The following is a 22,636-nucleotide window of genomic DNA, read 5'->3' on the forward strand; positions in this document are numbered from 1 at the left end:
GAGGGAAAAAATGCTTACTTTTCAATCTAAGAGTAACTGAGTAAAGAAAAGATAAAACTTAATCTAGATAAAGAAAACTAGAAAAGGCTTTAATTGCAGCACAAGGTGCTTTTAGAAAGTATGAAATAAAATCATAATTATAAGACATTTGAAAAGAGTGCCCTTTGGTTTTCAATTCTAAAAATATTAGTTCATGTTTATCAATCATACAAAACCCCAACAAAAACATTGAAAAAAGTTTGTGACTAATGTGACAGAATGAGAAACGTTTTGGATGGTATAAAAAATTTTGCAACACACAGCAGATGTCTGGAAAAAGAGCATCTCCGATCACTCAGCTGTAGCCAAATTTTTACGTTTGTGCAAGAGCAGATTTCCCACACTAACTGAAAGAACCTGCAAAAACAGAACTGACACGGTAGATAGAACACACCCAGGGCACAGCTCTCTCCCTCAAAACAAACAGAAGCACCGGGATACAAGCCAGACTGCGTCTTCTGTTTTCTCATATCCGCCGCAGTATCATATGCAAGGCTTAGGCTGTTGCTTCAGGTCAAACAAACCAAACATTAAATACAGACCTGCAACAAGTAGGAAACACCTATAATCAAACTCAATTCCCACACAACAGTAAACAGATTTAAGGAAGCTGATGCAGTCATGGCGCATTACGACGCCACCATCCTCTAACTAAGTAATGCAATGCTTAAAATGTATCTTTGGGCTTTGGTACCTTCAGTGCAGTGGCGGTGAGGGCTGGGTTCAGCTCTGCAGCTGGTGAAATTCATCCCAGAGAGGTGGCCAGGGTGATTAATCATCAGAGTTGTGCAGCCTTCTATCTCAACAACTGGGCAGCTTACCAGCAAAGTGTTTATACATGACAGATTGAAGGGCATGCACAGATACACGCTAGAGAACATCTTTAATGCAAATGACTCAATTTCTGTGTCATGAGTATATGAGAAATTACTCATAGTTAGCAAATGTCATAGGTTATATTAGCTTATAATGCTTTCTTGTGTTTTTGCTTTCTGCCAAGAAAAAAAAAAACTTCTTGCAGGATCAATAAAGCATCTCACTCTATCCATCCGTGGAGTATGGTATTTAACTTGAGGCTAAAAGCCAAGGCATGCTTTTTTTTATAAGACGATACAGCAAAAGTACTGTAGGATAGAGCTTATTTCCCTATAATGCAAAACACCACACCCATGCTACAATTTTTGAACCTGCAACCATCCATTCTCCATCATGCTTATCGCTGCTGGGGTTGCGAGGGGTGCAGGTGCTTATCTCCAGCTGTCAATGGGCTAGAGGCGGGCTACACCCTGGACAGGTCACCAGTCCATCGCAGGGCAATACATCTGAAAACATTACTTAAAGATAAAGTCTATCCTGTGTGAGACTAAAGAGTGACTGAGGATTATCTTTTATACTAACTAGTGGGATTCTCATCAGACTTAGCAGCAAAAATGGAGTTTATTACCACAGTGATGATTTTTAATCAAAATCATCAATGTGGTAAATTAGATTTGTTTTCTTTTAAGGTCAAAGCATTATGCTATTTTAACCTGTAAAATAAAAGTCTTGAAAACTCTTTATTTGGAGCAGAGACTTTATGGGTAAAGTGAACTGTACTGATTTAGCAGGTTTAGCTAATGGCTGGGTGCTCTGAGGTTTTGTAGTGTATCAAATCCAAACCTTGAGTCACAATCGCAGAAATGTCTGACAGGTCGCTTTAAAGCTTTTACTCTGAATGCTGCTGGTAAGTCGTAAAGCATCACTTCTTGTTTTGGTTGTTGCAGACCTACATTACACCAATCACAGGTCAATAAATTTGTGTTCCTTCGGTGTGTAAGTTTGCCCAAGCAAAGTCGGACTCCCCAAGTTTCTGATCAGACCAGTGATGACATGTTTAGCCACACGTCGTCATTCAGCTGCTGGTTGTCTAGGTGGTGTTCTGAAAACGATGTGGGCTACATTATTAATCTGCAAACTTTTGGGGGGAATACTTGGTCTGATGGGAGAGAGGGCGTCCAATCTCACTTTAGATGGTAGAGCTTGTCTTTATAGAATCTGGTCAAATTTATTAGTCCTCTAAAACACTGACAATTTAGGGTGCAGACCAGAAAAGAGAGTAGTAGTTTACCAAACCTCTCTGCATCTTCTCCAGTGTTACCGACCCAATACCCCACCCAGACAGTGTCTTGCCCAAGGCCAAAATGAAATATATTAGAAAAGGAATAAATTATGATTATCTAGCTAAAAATAAAATGACTCCAATTGAGAAAAAAGTTTAAGCAATTAAATGCAGTTCATTGAACCAAATCTCTCTTAAATGTAGTTTATTGTATCGAATCTCTTTCTTCAAAAAGTTTTTTATTTAATCATTTCATTTGTTATTATCGAATTGATTTATGTTGTCTTACAGAAACCTGGCTGCAACTAGAATGCCCATATATTGCATTGAATGTAAAGAAAGTTTTAAGTTTTTTTAATTATTATTTTTTTAAAGCACTTTTAAAAAACTAGAATAAAAAATATCCTGGTTTTAAATTCCGGCCAATAATTATTCAAAAATTGTAATAAAAAAAAATTACAAAACTACAGAACAGTAAACAGTACTTCAAAGAACTCCATAAAATTAAGTTTTTTCTCAAACATAGGACAAAAATAAAGATGTACTGTTAAAATAAAGTGCACATTCCGTTATGAAATTCTGACTTAATTCAAATAAAATGAAGTTACTCACAAAATAATAAATAAATCAAACGAATTTACAATAACTGGGCTTTGCAGTCATCTCAACAACATAACATTTTACATGTAGAACATTTTCAAAATGCTTTAATATTCCTTTGTTCTGAACAGGAATTGCAGCAGCGGTGCATTCCACATGACTTAGTTTATTTCTTTGTCTTGTTGGCACTAAGCCAGTGAGACGCTCGTTTCTTCTGGACAACATAGACATAGGACTCAGGTTTTGTCAAGACAGCCTTCTGGGATAACTTTAAAATGAAACTTATCATTCAGGATACCTTGTCTGCTGGCCCTTTTTGCTCATTCAAAGCACGGGTCTGTTATGCTGCCGTCTCTCCCAAAACGTAGCGTTCCTGAAGCTACGGAAAGCGCCGAGGGTAAAACAAACAGTACAGCGAGCGCTGCGGAAAAATAAAGAACAAAAGGGCATGGTGCGTTTGTTTTGATGCGCGATTAACGTGCGTTAAAAAAAATGTCGGCGTTATAGTCTAAAGCAGTTAACGCGTTAATAACGCTTTAAAACTGACAGCCCTAATATATATATATATATATATATACACACATACTTGAGAACAACAGTGCAGAAGGCAACCATTTAATTTATTCCCCTTCACAAATTGATGATTTTGTTGATGGGGTTTCTTCCTATCTGCACTCTGCTTCAGACATAAGCTCTTTAAAAATGAAGAACCTTATTAAAAGGAAACTAACTCCTTGACTTAATTTAGAGCTTTGGTCTTTGAAGCATAATAGCTTATATAATCTGTATCATATAAATAAACTTCCTTCTTCCAGTGCTAAAAAAGAGTCAGCCAACAGTCCTCAGTGACTGCAGACCTGTTACACTTATTTTTAAATCATTCCTGTTGGGGAAACGACTGTCCTGTTGCTCCAATCAGCACACAGCATCACCCATGGTAGTAAACAGGTGAATCTTCAGCTTTTATCACTGTTCTCTGAATGTAGAATATATCAAGTCTGATAAACAATTTGACTGAAATAAATAAATCTCATTTCTCTTGGTTCATTTCTTTATGCGCCTTTGGACTTTATGGACTTTGATGCGTTGAATACTGAAGAACCTTTTTGATAAACATTTTTTTTGTTTGTTTTTTATCAAAGTACACTGATGTTTGATTACACATAGTCATCTCTTTAATCGAGTTTTGGATGATTTATTATTGAGTTTATTTTATTGTGATTATGCTTTGGGAGAATTTGAAATTGAATATCTGGCAACTTTTAATTCTCTAATTCAACAAGCTGGTGTAATATTGCCCAAAGAGGTGAGCTATTAGACCCAACTTTAAACTCTCTTCATAAACTAGCATTCTAAGTTGCTCTCCTAGTTTTCTCTTTTTACCCAGCCATGACTGTGTCGAATTTTTTTTTCATTTTATTTGTTTCTAGCAGGACAGACTGAGATTTGCTTATTGTAGTATATTGTAGGTGATTCTGCAGTAAACTGCATTGTGCTTACATCAAAGTCAACATTATACCACAGATTATTAATTCCACTTCACATAATGTGGCATCAAATAGTCTTATACGATTACAAAAATCATGCAACCTCTGAATTTCTGCTACAGAATTGTAACAGACCATTCGGTTGCCTGAGTAGAGTAAACCTCAGCACTGCAGGACCCCATTTCACCATTATTACATATTGTTATACATCAGCAGCAGCTGACAGGTCCACCACCTGTTAAAATCTATCAAAACGCTCCCTAAATTAAATATGTTAAAGCTGCCTCTGTTTAATTAAAGATAGAACAAGGGGTTGGAATTAAAAACCTGATGAGAATGCTTGTAACATCAGAAATCTAGACAAAATAATTAATCAGGTTTACATTGTGTGGGGTAGTACAGAATGATTGAATGCTACAAGGAGGGTACCTCAAGCATTAATCATGCAAAGCCAAGTAAGAGCTGTGATTCCAAATGGGGTGAAGAGTTATAGGTGCACTGTAACTTGCTTCTGGGTTTTAAAGTCAAAAGGTAGTTTCGGTCACTTTAGGGCTTAAGTTAGACAGTTGAGCTTCTGATTGCATTTAAAAGGCAACAACATGGAGAAGGAACCCCAAACAAAAGGGAAGACAAGCAAACCATTGTAAACAGAACAGAGAGGAGAGCAGGAAAAGGAAACAGATTGTACTTTTGATGCTCTTTCTACTTATCCAACATTTAAAAAATCCACAATGACACAAAATAGCCCTGACTATCAAAAACAGCCAATTATTTAGTGCTGGTTTAACATCTCAATGGCGCACGCATGAGTGAATTTAGGGCAGTTTTAACTGAGAGGATAAGTTACAGGACTACTTGCTTAGCTTCAGTATTAGATCAACCGATTCCTGCTAGGAGCGAGGCGAAACCCCCAAAAAGCCACATCATCTCTGCTTTGTCCTCTTCCTTTAGTCGAAAACCACAGGCTAGGAACTAATTAGGAGTCCAGCGAAGATACGCATGTGCGGGATGAGCGTTTTTTTCTTCCCGTCTCCAAGCGTCTGCCCCGGGTGTTAGAAGGCTGCAGTTAGAGCAGAAGTCTGCAGCTCAGACCACTCATTAGTTAGAAACACGGTACCCAGTTGCTTGCAAGCTTGATATTGTACTGCTCAAAAGATTCTAGAGTATTCCAAAATTATTTTAACATTCAAAAACCTCTATGGGGCTCTCTTTCAATCTGCTGCTATTATATGATGCATTAAAACAATGAGGGGTGCAGAGTCTTGAATTGGAAGAAGATAATTTACAAAATGTTGCAAAGGTTCTCTGTCAATTGCTGATAGGCGTTCTGTGGTTTCTGTACTTTCTTTTCCTTAGAGTCAATTCCCTCTGGAAAGCAACCATAGAGAAGTGAAATACTTAAAAGATGAAGGGTACAGTTTGTGATAAAAACAGGAGTGTAGCTGCACACTTAGATCCCAGTTTGATACAAACAGTGGATTTGGAGTCAAAATTGGCGTAACAGCAAGATGAAACTTATGTAGATAAAGCTGGTTCTACCATCCTCAGTGACTCAGAAACGCTCTGTTACTTAAATCATGGCAGGATATTCATAATCAAGAAGTACCAACTGCACCAGGCCTCATGATTCTAATATGCAACAGACCTAAACAAGTCGGAGTGTCAGTCACACGGTTGCAAAAACCCCCACATGTATGGAAAGGGAAGTCATTTTCCAATAATTCTGACCCATCATGAGAGTTGTGAAAAAGCAAGCAGCTTGTGAAAAATGCCCACTGTCTAACAGCTTTCAATATGATAAAATAGCTAAGAAGTTAGTAGACATGTGCAAAATTTAATTTTCATGTTATATTATTATATGTTAAAAACGCGAGCGGTATTGACGGCCCTCGCAGCTTAGCTCCGCTCGGCCTATCGCAAGCGCGGAAGCCAAGCGACCGCCGCCTCCTTGCTGCTCCCAGCCAGCGGAAAAAGCTCCACGCTTCACCTCTGGACCAGCAGGAGACAACCACAGCTTTGGTCAGGAAGGGTTAAACTAGAGATAAAGATAATATCTGGGATGAATCTCATCTGTCAGATAGACGCTGTGGCCATCCCAGTTGGTGGGTCAAAAGTATATGTTCAAAATAGGGAGAAACAGCACCCCCAAAATCCACGGTTAGCAGTATTACACCCTACTCAAAATTATAAAAAAAATCATTAAAAATCCATAGTTTGCAGTAAAATCCCGAAAAAAAAAATCACACATGTCAAGGAATACATCCTGCATATCCTAGAATTTTTTGAGATGATTTACTAAATAATTCAAAGAAAGAAAAATCTTTATACTGAAATACCTTATACTGAGGCAGTTGAATACCCCATAAGATGCTCAAATATGCATAGATTCACGCCAAACTTGGCAATCTTTACTATAATCAAAAGATAAATAACTGTTCCAAATTTGGCTAGGATTGGTATAAAACTTTTTGAAAAACAACAATTTCCTGTTAACACAAACCTTTGAAAAATCAGAGTGACGGATTTTTAATGCTGTGTTTACCATCAAACAAGTAGCAATTAAAGGAATATATTCCAAAAGTCCTAGCTCTTTTGGGTAAACGTCTGATTTTTTAGAAATATTCTACCATCCTCAGTGACTCCGAAAGGCTCTCTTACTTAAATCATGGCAGGATATTCTTAATCAAGAAGTACCAACTGCACCAGGCCTCAGGATTTTAATATGCAACAGACCTAAACAAGTCAGAGTGTCAGTCACACGGTTGCAAAAACCCCCACATGTATGGAAAGGGAAGTCATTTTCCAATCATTTTGACCCATCATGAGAGTTGTGCAAAAGCAAGCAGCTTGTGAAAAATGCCCACTGTCTAACAGCTTTCAATATGATAAAATAGCTTAGAAGTTAGTAGACATGTGCAAAATTGGATCTTCATGTTATAGAAATAATAATCAGAATAAACTGCGTATATGGCCTAAAAAAAATTATAAAATAGGATCATGACGTGTTTTCTTGCACCACAATCAAATCTCTAGCCGCCATATTTCCCTAAAATAACCCCAGAATAAATGTTGTACTTCTGCTTGTGTGAAAAAAATGGAACATGGAAGTGTGCCTGTTCTGACCAATCTGAGAGCCTAGAATGGACTCTCCTCAGGTTCTGAGAACGGTTGAGGCATTATTGTTTTCCATGATTAATCTACAGCCTCAGCAGCTCACGCTGTTTCTATTCCAGCTTTACAGAATTAGAAGAGCAGCAGGAAATTAACCCCCATCCAATTCTGCACCTTGCTCCACACATGCACACACACAGTCAGGTCAGTTTTCTTTGTCCTCTGATCTGAATGACATGATCGGAACAAGTGTTATTGGATGGACGCCGATCGGATTATGGATCGGCACAAACTGCCCCTCTCCTTTGGACCGCAATTTCATTCCCACTGAGCTTAAAATCCAGATTGGCACGTTTACTTGATGCACTCTTTATTCTGCAGTCCGCCCATTACTTAGAACACTTATCTCCATCTTAGCATACATCATAAACTTTAAACCTTATACAAAAGAAATGAAGTAAATCTACATTTATATTGCCATAAGCACACCATCATCCTAAAATGCATATTGCACATTTAAAAACAAGCAGGACAGCCTTCAATGTGTTGTCTTGGATTCTTGTATTCAGTGTCAGTAGTTAAAGAAAAACAAATGTTTGCCAAGTCATTAGTGGTGGTTGACTTGATGGACTTATTTTTGATCTGAATGGTTGCTTTTACAAATGACATGTGCTATTTCTGTCAGATCCATAAAAAACTATTTCATTACTGATGCTTTTTGGTTCTGAATTTGACCAGACAACTGTTGAGATGCCACTGTGTATCCGGCGTGCCGCCCAGCATGACAAACTCCCTCAAGTACAATCCCCCACCTTTATAAACACCACTTAAAGTCATGCAAATTTCTGCAAAGATTAATGTGTTCATTGGGAAAGTTTTAAACACCACAGCAACAAGCAAAGTCCATTTCTGCAAGGCATAATTTATCCACAAATCGTACGCACTGGACCGAGGGGGTCGTTTAATAATGTCCTTTAAATACACTGCATGAAGCTGGAGGGTTTCTGAGCTATACAAACAGTGAGAGGGGAACAGTAACCAACAGTAACCCAGGTGGCTTACTGAGACAATATCCTGGCCTGCCTCGCTTTCCTTCAAAGCCCTGCAGATCTTGACCTGGTCGCAAGCCAAATTACAGTCCAAATCAGCCCAGTGTGTGCACCTGACACAACAGCAAGTCTAGCAGGTGAGGGATCACGGGGGAGAAGAGTTATAAAAGAGAAGTTAAACCAAAGTAAAACAAACAATATGAAAGTAAAATCTTTAGATCAAAAGCAACACACTGGCTGAACGGAGCAGCTCTCCTGGACACGGGCCCCAAGGCTTTAGCATGCAAAGAGGTTTGATTCTTGCTTTGGCAGCTACCCACTAAGCATAATTTTTCTAAGGTAAAAACATTCTGAAGAAGCAATCCAAAAGAGTCCCACTATAATCCATACATACAAAAGAAAAGTCAAGATACACAGTAGGAATGTTTTTTTCAAAGTGAGCCTAGAAAGGCCAAACAATGACAAGTGTAAAGCTAAAGCCAATGATCCCTCATCTGCCGAGTCGGTGCTAAAATGGGAAGCATGCGAAGCAGTTGGAGAGGCTCACAGTGGGAAAGTGTGACATCAGTTCCTTATGGGTACAGTTCAGTTCACAAATTGCCATTTTATTTAATTTACTAAGACCTGGAAGCTCATATTAAAGGGAAAACCTTTGTAAACATGTATAGGAAGGATGACCTTAAAAAGCCTCTTTTTTCCCCATCTAGTTAAATTACCTTTTAAGTACCACAATTTAAATGTAAATTGTGAATTATGAACACTTAATATAATACAATGGACTGAAATAGGTGTTTTTAGGCTCTCTTTAGGTCACCAAACTTCAACACCTTCCATCAGTATGTAGTTTTCACTTTAGAGTAGTTGGTGATGATGGGTTTTAAATAACTATTAATGTCTGTTATTAAGACAGATGAGTCAGCTGTGAGCTGAGTTTTAATCCAACACTGAGTCAATTCCACTTGTAGGACTGTTTCTCAGGTTTAAATAAAACAGAGTTTAGGGGATATTACTTGTTTAAACAGTACTTAGTGCTTTGGTGCCTCTTGGGAATGATTCACGATCAAATTCTCATGTATTTGTAAATTTTATTTATGGTTTGATGATTAATTTCAGTTTTCACCCATTCTGTAATCTGAGAACCAGAAAACACAGACAACTACTACAATGTTTTATATCCAACATTATATTCCCTCATGCTAACCTTTTATCATATTTTTTATTTTATTAAACCTAAAAAACAACTACTCAAATTAGTAAATGAACTGCATGCTTTTGGATGATGTCTTCATAGGCAAATAATACTGAGGGTGTTTAGTTTTATATTGGGTCTGATTGCAGATTATCAATCAGAACCAGTCAAAGGAGAATGGACCTATACCAATCTGTAGAAGATTGGTTATTCTTTAACAAAACAATTGACAGTTCTGCATAATAACAGAGTAATGATGTAATCTCATTTGTCAAAATGAATGAAAACGTAAATCAAACAAACTAAGGAATAGAATGAGCAATATTTAAAACTGCCAAGGCTTAAAATAAAGATTAGAGCCAGTAGAGAGACATTCAGAAAGAGTTAACAGATCAAAATAGTTACTACAGTCACAGCTTTAACATTGCAATAGGATATATTTGCCCTCCCCACATAAAATACTTTCAGACATTTCAACATCAAACATTCCTCCGCAAAATGCTTATGAGGACAACATTAAGAGCAGTAAGAAAGTAAAATAAATTCCCCAATACCAGCTTTATTATTTAATTGCACGACACAAACATTACTCATGAGAAGAGCAACAGCCCAGCACCAGGACCGCTATCTCCACCTTTGTGTAAGGAGGAACAGGAGGAGCCCTGTAAAATGACCTCCAGCAGGCCACAAATGTGCAGGCATCTGCACAAACGGTAAGAAACTGACTCCATGAGGATGGTATGAGGGCCCAACGTCCACACAGCCCAACACGGTGCAGACGCTTGGCATTTGCCAGAGAACAACAGGATTGGCAAATTCGCCACTGGCGTCTTGTGCTCTTCACAGATGAAAGTGGTGACCACATGTGACAGACACGATAAAGTATGAAGAGACCGTGGAGAGGGACCTGCTGCCTGCAACATCCTTCAGCATGACCGGTTTGGCAGTGGGTCAGTAATGGCGTGAGGTTGAATTTCTTTGGAGGGGCACACAGTCCGACCTGTGCTCACCAGAAGTAGCATGACTGCCAATAGGTACCCAGATGAAATCCTTTGGCCACTTGTGAGGTGTGTAGCAGCTACATGTCTGCTACAAAAAAATCGTCTGCCATTTTGCTGCTCAAATCTTGATGTGATGTAGCATTACACTTTCTGATTATTTGAATTAACCTATTAGACATAATATTGTACCTGAAACTGATCTCATGTCTTCCTTACGAAATGTTCATCTCTAATTGAGACAAAAGTAGTGATGTAAAAAAGACAAATAGTTAGCTGCATTCCACCTCAAAATGCAGGAAATGGCGTTTCAGAGAGACTAAATTTCAAAAATGTCCAGGGGAGGATACGCCTGGAACCCCCTACTCCACCCAAAGCCTAAAGATTTGATACACCAAGGTGTTACTTTTTGTGTGCAACTCCAAATCCATTCTTCCATTGATTAATAAATTTGTTGTCCATTATTTTTGTGTGATTTTTTTACCAACACATTTGACTTTGTACAGAAGAAAGTATTCAATGAGAAAATTTCTTTCATTTAGAGCTAGGATGTGTTTGAGCACTCCTTTTTATTTTTTTCATCAGATCTGTTCAAACCTGGCAAATAAATAAGTCAAGAAGAACTCCCAGCAGGGAACAAAAGAAAGTTGGAATGGCAAAAATTACATCAAATATTAATTTGTGGTTTTGGAAATCAACAACGATTTGCGTTTGGGAGTCTATGAGGAGCTAAATGTGACCTATGTATCGTTGCCTGGGAAACTGTCGGAGTTATCCGAGCAGCACCGCCATCAGATTCAGTTTTAATTACTGCTTCCCTAAAGTACAAGTTATCAGATGAAGGTCAGTTAAGCGTGAGTGTACCAAGGCCTGGTAAAAAAAAATGAAAAAGGTGGAGTATACAACAAAACACGAGAATGGAAGCAGAAAGCCATGTGAAGAAAAAAAAAACAGACGGAGAGGAAAGTAGAAAATGGATGAGGTGAACTTCGTCAACTCCCCCAAAAAGATGGAAAAGATTTCTTTAACAGGTAATACTACAGATGACTGTGGTTACAAAAAAAAGGAAAATTCAGAAAATAAGATGGATCCAGGAGAGATTCAAGACCTCCAATTTCTTGGAAACTTTACTCCCAACTCTTTGAACAAATCCCTGAATTTAATCTAGAGAACAGACCACCTGCTACACCATCTGACCAAAACGGACAGCAAAAATCTCCCCATTCACCTTGTTAATTTAAGCTCCTTTTTTTTAAGTCTTAAACATTCTGTTAATAATGCTACTTGATGCTGTTCATTTTAATTGCAAAAATAAAGTCCAATTGTTTTGGCCAAATAGGTTATATTTACATAACTATTCCCGTCACACAGAAAAGCCATTCAAAGCCCATACCCAATCTGCCCTTACAGACTCGAGAGGCCAGGAGGACAATGCTACTTTGGTTGCTCTGAATCAGCTACAGAGAAGTACAGTAACACACTGCCTTGTTGGGATTTCATGTGTTAAACAACACAAAGTGGCACATTATTGAAAAAGGTTTCATATTTCTGAGGCCTCCTCGTCGTCTATTAAACACATCTGAGTCGGTATTTTGCAGATGCATCAAGCCACCAATTATCTGCCTTTATTTTTCTTTGTTTTACAAAAATGGTGGAACCAAATCAAATAGGACAGATGGCATCAATTTTAGGTCACACTAGATTATTTACTGGAATAAGTCTTAACTTTGACTAGGCCAGTTTAATACCCAGAATATCCAGAAAAAAAAAATTTCTATTGTAGGTTTTGGTGTATTTTAAAGAGTGTGTTAAAGACGAAGCTTTAACATTCTCTCAGGTCGCTAAAGAACAGAAAATCATTTCCTCAGCTTGGATCGTGCTTTCACCTTCTTCTCTGGTTGAAATGGTGTGTAAACCTTAAACCAAATGCAGAGGTACTGTAGGTTCTTTAACGTTTACTTCCCAAATAAAACGGTTGCACTGGATTTTATTAAGTTAGCATATGTAAAGAGGACTGAGTATAAATGTCCTCGCTACTTTATTTGTTTCAAGCACATAAAGCCCCACAAAAGAAATCGTAATATTAACAAATGTGAAAAAAAAATCAAAGAATTGTGAATATGTCAGCTAAGTGCTATATGTATTTTATGAAGTTAGGAAAGTGGAGTGACAATTAGAGACACACCAATCCTTTTTATTCAAGTCAATGCGATACTGATATCGTTAAAAAAAAAGGTACAAAATCAAACATAAAAATCATCACTAGCTGCTGTGGTGCTTTGCGTGATAATGAATGTGCTGTTCCAACTCAAGCGACTAGATCACACTGTAACTGTCTGTGTATGGTATTAATAAGAAAAAAATGAAATAAAAAAAAAACAGAAAATGATAGGATAAAAATGCTGGATCAGTTTCATTCATCTGATATCCGAAATAGCTATTAGTCAATATCAGAGCTGATTTTACATCTGGATATCTGACTGATGCATCACTAGTGCCGATTCTTTTTAACTTCTTGCAGCTAAACGAACAGTTTTTTCTAGATTCATTTGTTTTTTATATTTATTTATTTTATTATTCATTGTACCGACAAATTCCTCATTATATAACTCAATAAAACAACTGCTTTCTTTTGCTTGTGTGCAACCAAACAACCTTTAGGTTAAAGATGTTATATAGTTAGGTTTTTTTTATCTTACTAAACTTTTTTTTATTAGATTTTAGGAGTCTAAAATGCTTTAATGACCACAAGAAGAAAATTCTATCTAACAGTAAATTCAAACTTAGCCTTATTTGATATTAACCGTCTGAAAAAACCCATTATAAAAAGGTAACTTACTGTATACCATCGCTGTCTGACTGGTGGATTTAGTTTTGCAGTGTAACTGTACAGGAACAAGTCGAGACATGTCAGCACAAAGTCCTTTCTATTTGACCTATGAAGCCCCATGGCTCGCTGACTGCAAATGGAGGAAAGAAATCGTTGGGAAGGTCATCAGAAGGATTACCTTTTACTCAGTTGATTTGCTTGTATGCAAGAAAATTTGGAATCCAGATTATCTGACTGAATGCCGGTACTACAGCGCATACTAGTCACTTTGAGAATTTCCAAATATATTGCCAGTGACACCTCAGGGAAATGTTGACTCTGGTAGCACTTCTAAGCAAGTTAGTGTGAAGAAACAGACGGGTTTCCAGAGAGCGAGTAAAAAGAAGAAACCATTTTAAAAGAGACAGAGTTCATCACCAGGATTTATTAGTGTAGAAATTTTCTTTTTTTTTAAGCTACACCCATATTGTCTTTCTTTTGAAAATTTAGCCCAAATCCTTTTTTTTTTTAATCTCCTCTCTGCCAGCAGGGTAACGCGCTCAGCGCTTTTCTTACATGTATGTGCAAATATAAAGCTAAATGTGTTTAAAAAAAATAATAAAAAATCACAGTTTAAGCGGCAATTACCCCCAATAAAAGTCAGTGAATCTGCCTAATTTCAGTGTAATATTCAAGGTTTCCCTGTAACCAGCGTTTTTTTGGTTAAATGCGGCAGACAGAGCCCAGATGTCAGTCAACGGGCCGATATGCTTATAAAAAAAACAAAACAAAGAGGCCCGAGTTTCACTGGAGCTTGGATAGAGTGGAACGTAGCTGCCTGCTACACTGAAATACACCGAGAGAATAGTTTCGATATTTCATTTCTCATATACTTTACTCCCACCATCTTGTAGCGCCTGGGATTTACTGACTGCTGTCTGTAAATGGCCAACATGTTCTCTTATAACAATTTCAGATTTAAATAAATGGCATGGAAGTATATGAAAATCCATAGCCTACATAAATATTATTGCTGACTAGGCTCGTTACTTTAGGACTGGATAGAAGCCGTGGTTCTTCCAGCAGAAAAATCCAACCTATCATAAAGGTCAAACCATTTCTTTTTAAACTGCTCTTGTTTTAAACATAAAATCAATTCAATTTATCTCCTCAAAAGGCACAGCCTCTCGCTCCAAGGGAGGCGTACAGGATGCGACGGTATGAGAAGGATTCTCATAAAAGATGTGCAGCTGAGAAAATCTGAGACAACTATGTTAATCATGAAGCTGAGGAATAAAATTATTCTTCAGATTTCCAACTGCACTTTACCTCTGACGTCTCCTCATTCTGTTTTGTTTCTACAATCAGTTTCAAAATGATGTGGGTCATCTGCGGAAGAATGCTGCATGAACAATTGCAACATACAGAAACCTTCTGTACATCAGAGAAGAACCTAACCAGGCAGGTCCATGGTGGCGATGATTGCGGTTCCAGTCAGGTTTTTCTTTGTCTTAATTGTAAACAACCTTCTCCATTTTCCCCCTATCCCCATCTTTGGACTAAATCAAATGCACCCACCAGCCTCCACCCATCCCCCTCCCAGCATTGCCTCCTCTTCCTCCTTCCACCAACGTGGCACACGCCACTGCAGTGATAGATCCATGTGAGTCACCACAAGGGACATTCAACTGTGAAAGTGCAGAGTCCAGTGACAGCTTTTACACAGTAACAAGCAAATTGTGCAAATCCATGTCAACCCCCCGCCTAAAACAGCAGTACGACCACAAAATGTAATCACATTAACAGCGAATTACAACATGCCTCCTTAAGTTATACAGTTACTTTAATGCATAAGTTACTAATTTGATGAAAGGATCAAAGGAATACTGACCTGAAAAGGGAAAATATTATCGCGACCTACTCCATCATCCATCCATGACTTTGGGTTGAAGCCGGCAGGGCTGTTTCTGGGGTACTTCTGGGAGGCCACATGGTTGTTAGGAAAGGTCTTCTTCAGTGGTGAGATAGAATTGATAGGAGTCATTCCTCCATTAAGCCCACGGCGATAATCTCTGCCCTGAGATCCTCCCCAGCCGCCGCCTCCACTTCCGTAGCCTCCTCCAGGACTCCAAGAGGTAGACGAGCCGGGGGAAGGAGAGGGGCTCTGGTAGCTGGCCGGACCCCAGGGAGATGGGGGCTTGTTCAAGCTGTTGGACAAATGCGGCAACTGGTTGAAGGCCGGGTTCCTATGCGGGAAGGGTGGCGGAGGGTGGGGGGAGGCCGGGGAGCGTCGATGCTGCTGGTGTTGGTTGTGGGGGTGTTGGAAATGCGGGTGAGGCGGCGGGGCCGGATGGTGCTGGGACAAGGCTGTAGCCGGTCCAATCTGGGGAGAGAAGTTCCCCCCAAACCCTGGACTGACGTGGTGCGAGAAGTTCTGGAACAGCAGAGGCCCGTTGTTGGCAGAGGCGGGGTTAAAAAAGCTGACGTCCTCGTTGACAATTGTTGATGGGGCGGGCGGGATGGCAGCTGACCAATTGTTAAAGCCGGTAAGTGATGACGAGGTTGTGCTCGACTGTACAGGGCCCGTCCCACCCAGACCAGATGTCTCCTGATAATCAAATCCAGTCAAGACAGGTGACTCAAGGCGAAGCTGCTTCTCCTTTCCGTTGCTGCTCTCTGACGTGCCATTCTCTGTCTTGGCTTCCTCTGATCGGGACTTTTCCAGTTCGGAAATTATCCCACCACCGCTCCCTGTCTCCTGGTGACCCACGGGAGACAACTGCTGCTGCTTTTCTTGGGTTTCTTGCATTTCCTGTTGCTGCTGTGCTTTGGGCTTCTCTGTGCCCCCGAGGATTTCGTCTTGCACGCTGTTGTGGGTGGCGGAGGCAGCAAAGAGCCAGGGTGAGCCTCCCGTGGTGCCATTCCCCGTGGCTGTGGTGCTGTTTATGAAAGCAGCGGGGCTCTGGGACACATTCTGATGGTGATGCTGGGGCTGTAGATGCGGGTGGATTCGGACCGGGAACGCAGACTTGTTGCCAGTGTTGTTTTGAACTAGGACTCCGAACCCGTAATCCCCCATTTGTTCTCTCCCCCAGAACAAATGCAATTCTGCGATCTCTTTGGTCTGACTGTGAAAAGAGAAAACAGAAAGGCATGCAGGTTAGCACTCAGCCCTTTTCAGTTCCAAAAAGATCAAGGGATTTGGGGTTCACCAGGTGGGTCCACATTGCTACATAAAAGGATTTTCTTTTTCCCTGTTGGGTTCATAATTACAGGAGATGAAACTTTAAGTGAGCCACTGCTTATTTTTAAAGTACATTTGTAGAAACTGCAACAAATGTTTAGGCTGGAACCAAATCCCTTTTCCATAGGTATATTTATTGAGTATTGTCAGTAGATTTATATTAAATATTCCTTTTCTTAGTACATTTCAAACAGATAATCATCGATGGCACTCTGTCCCCACGTTTCCTGCTTAAATAATAATGCACTTCTGAAGGAATAACAATCTGAACAGAAACATAATGATGGAATATGAACATTTCCCCATAAACAAGATGACAGATTCGAGATTGGAGCTATTCAAAGACTGTAGAATTCCAATTTGGTGCTGAATGAACAGAGCCAACCATTAGCTTTAGCCACCAGGATCAACTAATCTAGATGGAGGCCGTTTCTCAATATGTGTACTTGTGCGTTCTCGGCCCTAGTACTGTTCCAATTCACAAGAACAGCAAACCGAAAACAGACAAAGTCCCCCGATGTTGTTCTCGCCCCCCCCTCTTTACCCAGCATGCATCAGAGCAGACTTGTCCCTCCTTGAGACTGACAGCTGTCCCAGCATGCACTGCGGCAAAAGTACGTTTTAAGATCATTTGAGGCGAGAATGTTATATTTTAAAGTGTCCTTATATGGTCCATTTAATGATTTAATGCATCATTAAAAAACTAATTTTCGAAGTTGAGAGGACCGCAGCAACCAGCGGACCTCCAAGCTAACCTCAGCCCGTCCCCAGCAGCCCTCTCTCGATTTTTCGTTTTATTAGGCAAAATATGAATTTGATTTGTGTATCTGACTGTGTTAATCATTATTCCCCAACTAAATGAAAAAAGTCAGAATTTATTATTATCTAGAGACTATTAATAACAGGAGGTGAAGTGCAGCTCTAGACGAGCCGGGCATGTGGTGACGTCACGAGTACGTTTTTGTTCCACTTGAACCAGATTTATGCTGCGTGCTCCCGTTCTCCCAGAGTCCAGACTTTCCTGTGTTCTTCTCAAGAATAAAATTAGCGAGAACACCAGTCCGTAAACGTTTCTTGTGAATTGAGAAACGGCCAGAAACAAAAATGGAGTAATCTGCTGCATCCTCTCAAAAAAAAAAAAAAGAAGAACATCTAAAAATTATAAAAAATCTGAAATTCTGTTCTGGCCATTTAAAGTTGGAGGCGGCAGCAGGTTGGTCAGGTGATTTAGGGATGATATTTTGGTCTTTTGTTAAATAGAAACAAAGATCTCAACTGTGTGTTGCACCTCTATCAGGCTCAATAGTATAAATAACTATATTGATTACTCCCTCAGTATCAGCAGGTCAATTTTTCATACAAAATCAGAAATACATTTGGATCAGTGCAATTCTACTTTAAAGTCAACATATGGCAGCTATCAATATATCTGTTTGTTTACTGGACATAGCTTAGTTAATAACTAGTTTGTTTTTCAATAATGTCTAACCTAATAATAAAAAAAAAAAACATGATCATAAGCCTGTGCTTATCCAATCCAAATAGAGTTGTGCGAATCCAACCGAAGGAAAAAAAGAGAAAAAAAAAAATCCACCTTTAGCTAATTATAACCGCGTGACGTTGGCAGTTTGTAAGAGGCCAGCTGAGCTCCTGTCAGCCTCGCGTAAAACCAGAAACACTCCTGTGTCAAAAACAGGCTTCCTCCAGCAGAAGGAGGTTTTCAGAAAGGCAAACTGGCAGGCGGGCGTTTAACTTGCAACAGCGAGCCATAAGAAACCGAAATAAAATCGGACATTTTAAACAAGACAACTTAACCAAATTAGCGTTTGGGAATAAAGCAGTCGACCTTGCTCTGACAGCTGTCAGCAGCAGATAATAAATAAAATCGAAGATAAGTTTCATTTTGAGAACAGTGTGTTACATTTCACTAAACAATATTCATTTTTTATTTTATTATCCCTGTATTCCAGCGACAGACGTTGACATTCAGGCAGTACACATTAATAAAGCTGACCAAGTTCTTTTTTTTTTTTTTTTTTACCCGTAGCTAACATTAGCAAGCTAGCTGTTAACGGCTGTTAGCACAGATGCTAGCTCGCTGGACAGGCTGTGCGCGCGAGTAAGAATCAGTTTTTTCACCTTCCAACCACCCTTTTCGACCTCGGCGGTACCTTTTTTTGTCGAGCTTCTTTGCTTCGGCCTGACAGCGAGAGGATGTCCTTGAAGCGATGAGTGCGGCAGGCAAAGCTTTTCAAAGGCGATTTAATAGCTGACTCGTACAGTGCAGTCGGTCAGCTTTTTTTCTCTCTCTCTCCCTTCTCCTGACGTGTCCTGCCTCTCAATGACACAGCTCACTATCTGCTGCCTCTGATCTGGACTCAATCATTAAATAGCTTTGTTAACGTGGCAGCTCAGCGGGGTTCCCTTTCTAAACCTTATTCGCTCGGTTTCATTATCCGTTTGGTTTTTTTGGGTTATATATATTTTTTTGCTTGCTGTCTTTTCTATAGAGCCAGCCGATCCTTGCGTGTATTTCGTGGCTGCCCCTCTCTCCTGGAACCGACCGTGGCCGAATGACAGCGAGAGATCAGCGGAGGCACGCTTCCGCCTCAAGCCCCGCCCACTCCACTTAGGGCCCCGCCTCTAAGGAGGCACACCTCGATACGTGATTGGACAGGCCAGCCGGTGATCTCGCCCTGTTTCCTCATCATTTAAATGTCATGTACCAATAACACACCCATGCTATCAATAAGTACTGCCCACGGAGGTCAGAGAGATAAAAAAAAAGACTCCTCCCAACACGGGCTCGTCCTTTCACGATGCAGCCGGTAGCAGGTCGTGAGAAAAATGAGCACACCCCCACCCCTCTCTCTCTTGAAAGGATGGAAAATCCTCAGGAAAAAAAAGAGCATCCTTTTTTTTTCTCCAGGATTTTTGATCCAATGCTCTTTTGTTACAGTATAAAGGATGGGAATTAAACAGCTAGACACTCTATCATTGCAGTAAATGCTTTTGTTCTTCAAAATATATATATTTTTTTATGTTCACCCTTAAAATAACCATGTATATTCTACACTGAGCCTTTCTTATCAGGTTGGACCTTGATTTTGTTATATAAAAAAGATAACATTTGATAAGACAAGAAAAGATATAAAAGATTTAGTAATAACACAAAAAAGGGTCTGAAAAGGAAGATGACACATGCAGTAACATATTGCAGCATTAGTATTCAGCTGCTACTATCAGAGGTGTCAAGTAACGAAGTACAAATACTTCGTAACTGTACTTAAGTGCAATTTTTAGGTATCTATACTTTACTCCATTACTTATTTTTCTTCCTACTTCTGACTTCTACTCATTTTTAAAACAAACGTTACTCGTTACTCTTGACTTCGGTTTAATGTTTTTAAATATTTATTTCAGGTCATGTGTGCCATCCAATGCAGATCATTGGCGCCATCCACATCTAGTGAAAATTAATGTAATTGGATGAGTCATATAACGCAAACACTCATTGGTTAGCTAAAGGAAATCATCAGAAGCAAGCAGATGTTCTTCAAACTGCAAACACAAATTGTCTATGCCATGCTACAATGTTGGATTCAGAAAAAGATTTTGAAATGTCTGAAAGGTTGGACACAAGCGAGAGCGTATGGAGACCAACAAGCCCTCCCTCATCCTTGGCCCTAAATGGTAAATGGCATGTACTTACTGTATATAGCACCTTTATTCAAGTCAGGAGACTTGACCAAAGCGCTTTACACTACATTCATTCACCCATTCACACACACACTCACACACTGATGGTGGCAAGCTACGGTACATTGTAGCCACAGCTGCCCTGGGGCTCACTGACAGAAGCGGGGCTGCCGTACACTGGTGCCACCGGGCCCTCTGACCACCATCAGTAGACAATGCAGGTGAAGTGTCTTGCCCAAGGACACCACGACACTGAAAGTCAGAGTCGGGGCTTGAACCGTCAATCCTTCGATTTCAGGGCAAATTCCTACATCCAACGCCACTGTTGCCCTACATACTATATTTCAAAGAACTTTTCGAAATAGTCAAAAAATTGAGCTTTTAATTTATAGAGTGGCATGTGGCTGTTTTTTTTTAAAGGTTACTCTATACTTTTATACTTTAAGTATTTTTTGGAGTGCATACCTTTTCACTTTTACTTGAGTAAAGAGGTCAAGTTGATACTTTAACTTTTACCAGAGTGTTTTTAAACTGCATTATCTGTACCTCTACTTAAGTAACAAATGTGTGTACTTATGACACCACTGGCTACTATACCCGCATACTCCTGACTCAAGCCTTATAGTTCAATTTCAATTTTAAAAGCATTTTTTAGAATAAAATAAAAGTAAGAGTCATTTCCTTTTACACTCTACAAACAAGTAATTGATATATAATAGTTATCTGCATTATAGAACAGGAAGTGCAACACCTCCTCTGATAAGAGGAGCAAAAGAAAGCCTGCAGATCAGCAGAGACATGTGATAATGTGTGAGTTTCAGACTCTGTGCAAAGTTGGTAATAAAATCAACACCTTTACCCATGAAGTTAATGCAATCAAGCAAGATGATGTTTTCACATTGGTACTATAATTTGAAAGATTTTATCTTTGCTGTATTATCTTAATTCTTGTTCCAGGCACTGTTGGATTGCAAAGTACAATCAAACTGAAGAGGTTCTGTGAAAAAGTATTCACATCCTAGACAGATTTGTTTAGTTTTTTGTCATTTTCAGTCATTAACATGAAATTGTTTCGATAATAAACCGAATAAATAGTATTGCTCATATGACTATAAAAAAATAAGCCAAGAAAAAAGCTAAGATTTCCAAATTGCAGGATGATAAATTTAAAGTGATTAACAATATTTAAAAAAAGGTTTTGTTTCACAAAAACACTCCAAGGAGCAAATGTCAGCCCATCAGAATCAAGAAAATGGTTATATGCAAAGGAGCTTATCAAGCAAATCAAAGTAGTCTAATAGGCCGTGAAAAAGAAGCCAATGCCCCCATCAAAGAAAAAAATCTAATACAGATCAAGGATTTATTAATATCTGTCAGTGCTCAAATAAATCTCTACGATTTTGGATTTTTATGGAACCCCAATATAAGGCATGGTTTAGATTTAGACAAGACAGAGGAGTAGAAGAGCGTGCAAGGAGGCCACAATAAGCATAAGTTCATGAAAGGCTTCACTTGCCTCAGTAGTAAGTTTTCATAATTTAACAAAAAACAGACCTTGTACTGTATCTGGGTTAAAAAGAGAATTAAGGCCAAAATGACTGCTGATCATAAAAAACACAAAGGCCTATCTTGCCATTCCAAACAACCATCTTTATAATCTCCCAGATAATATTTTCTGTTTAGTCAGGCAAAGGCGTTAATTTTTTTTACAGCTGTGTATGAAACTAACACATGGTGCTTCAGAAGACGAACAGTATGAACAGTTAAACATGGTGGGGGGGTTGTAATGTTCATAAGCTGCTTTGTTTTTGTAGAACCTGGATCACTTTTGGTAATAGGCTCTATGCACAGCTCCATTACTTCTTGAACTTAAGGAAGCTCTTTGTTTCCTGTCATTCATTACTGGATGAAGTGATTAATCCAAGTGTTTCTGGCCATGGTTACTGAGGTCAGGTATATCTGGGTTAATCAGTTGATTCAGTAGAAAAGGAAACAAAAGAGCTGCCTAAAGTTCAGAAAGTAGTGGAATTCTGCATACAGCCCATTAGTGGAACCGTTAATCTTTCTTTCTACTAGAAAATCGTAACAGTTAAAAACAGTTTGTGACATTATGCTGTTGTGAATGTTATGAATATATTAAATACCTAGAACTGGAAGTTAGTTAATTAATAGGTAATTCTAATCAAAGGTAAAGCTACTCATTTATTATCAGTTGAATGATTATCATAACAATGCTTGTACATATATATATGTACAAGTATATATATAAAAAATAAATATATACATGTATATTTATATACTTGTATATATATA

At 39.0% G+C, this 22,636-nt stretch overlaps 1 protein-coding gene across 5 annotated transcripts in view; it reads right to left on the minus strand.

Moving 5' to 3' along the window:
• Positions 1–19,200, minus strand: part of cpeb4 (cytoplasmic polyadenylation element binding protein 4) — a 51,727-nt gene extending 32,527 nt beyond the window's left edge. For 4 of the 5 annotated variants that reach the window (XM_015373918.1, XM_015373922.1, XM_015373921.1 and 1 more), the window contains exons 1-2: positions 18,796–19,200; positions 15,272–16,508 (exon numbers count right to left, since the gene is read on the minus strand). In XM_015373918.1, the coding sequence (XP_015229404.1) occupies positions 15,272–16,459 (1,188 nt within the window). In that variant the 5' untranslated portion in view covers positions 16,460–16,508; positions 18,796–19,200. Of the gene's footprint in view, positions 1–15,271; positions 16,509–18,763 lie in introns of all 5 variants that reach the window. The other variant, XM_015373919.1, reaches the window with a different exon arrangement.
• Positions 19,201–22,636: the final 3,436 nt, after the last annotated feature.

The sequence above is a fragment of the Cyprinodon variegatus genome, unplaced genomic scaffold, assembly GCF_000732505.1.
Source record: "Cyprinodon variegatus isolate N-32 unplaced genomic scaffold, C_variegatus-1.0 Scaffold94, whole genome shotgun sequence".
Taxonomy (NCBI): domain Eukaryota; kingdom Metazoa; phylum Chordata; class Actinopteri; order Cyprinodontiformes; family Cyprinodontidae; genus Cyprinodon; species Cyprinodon variegatus.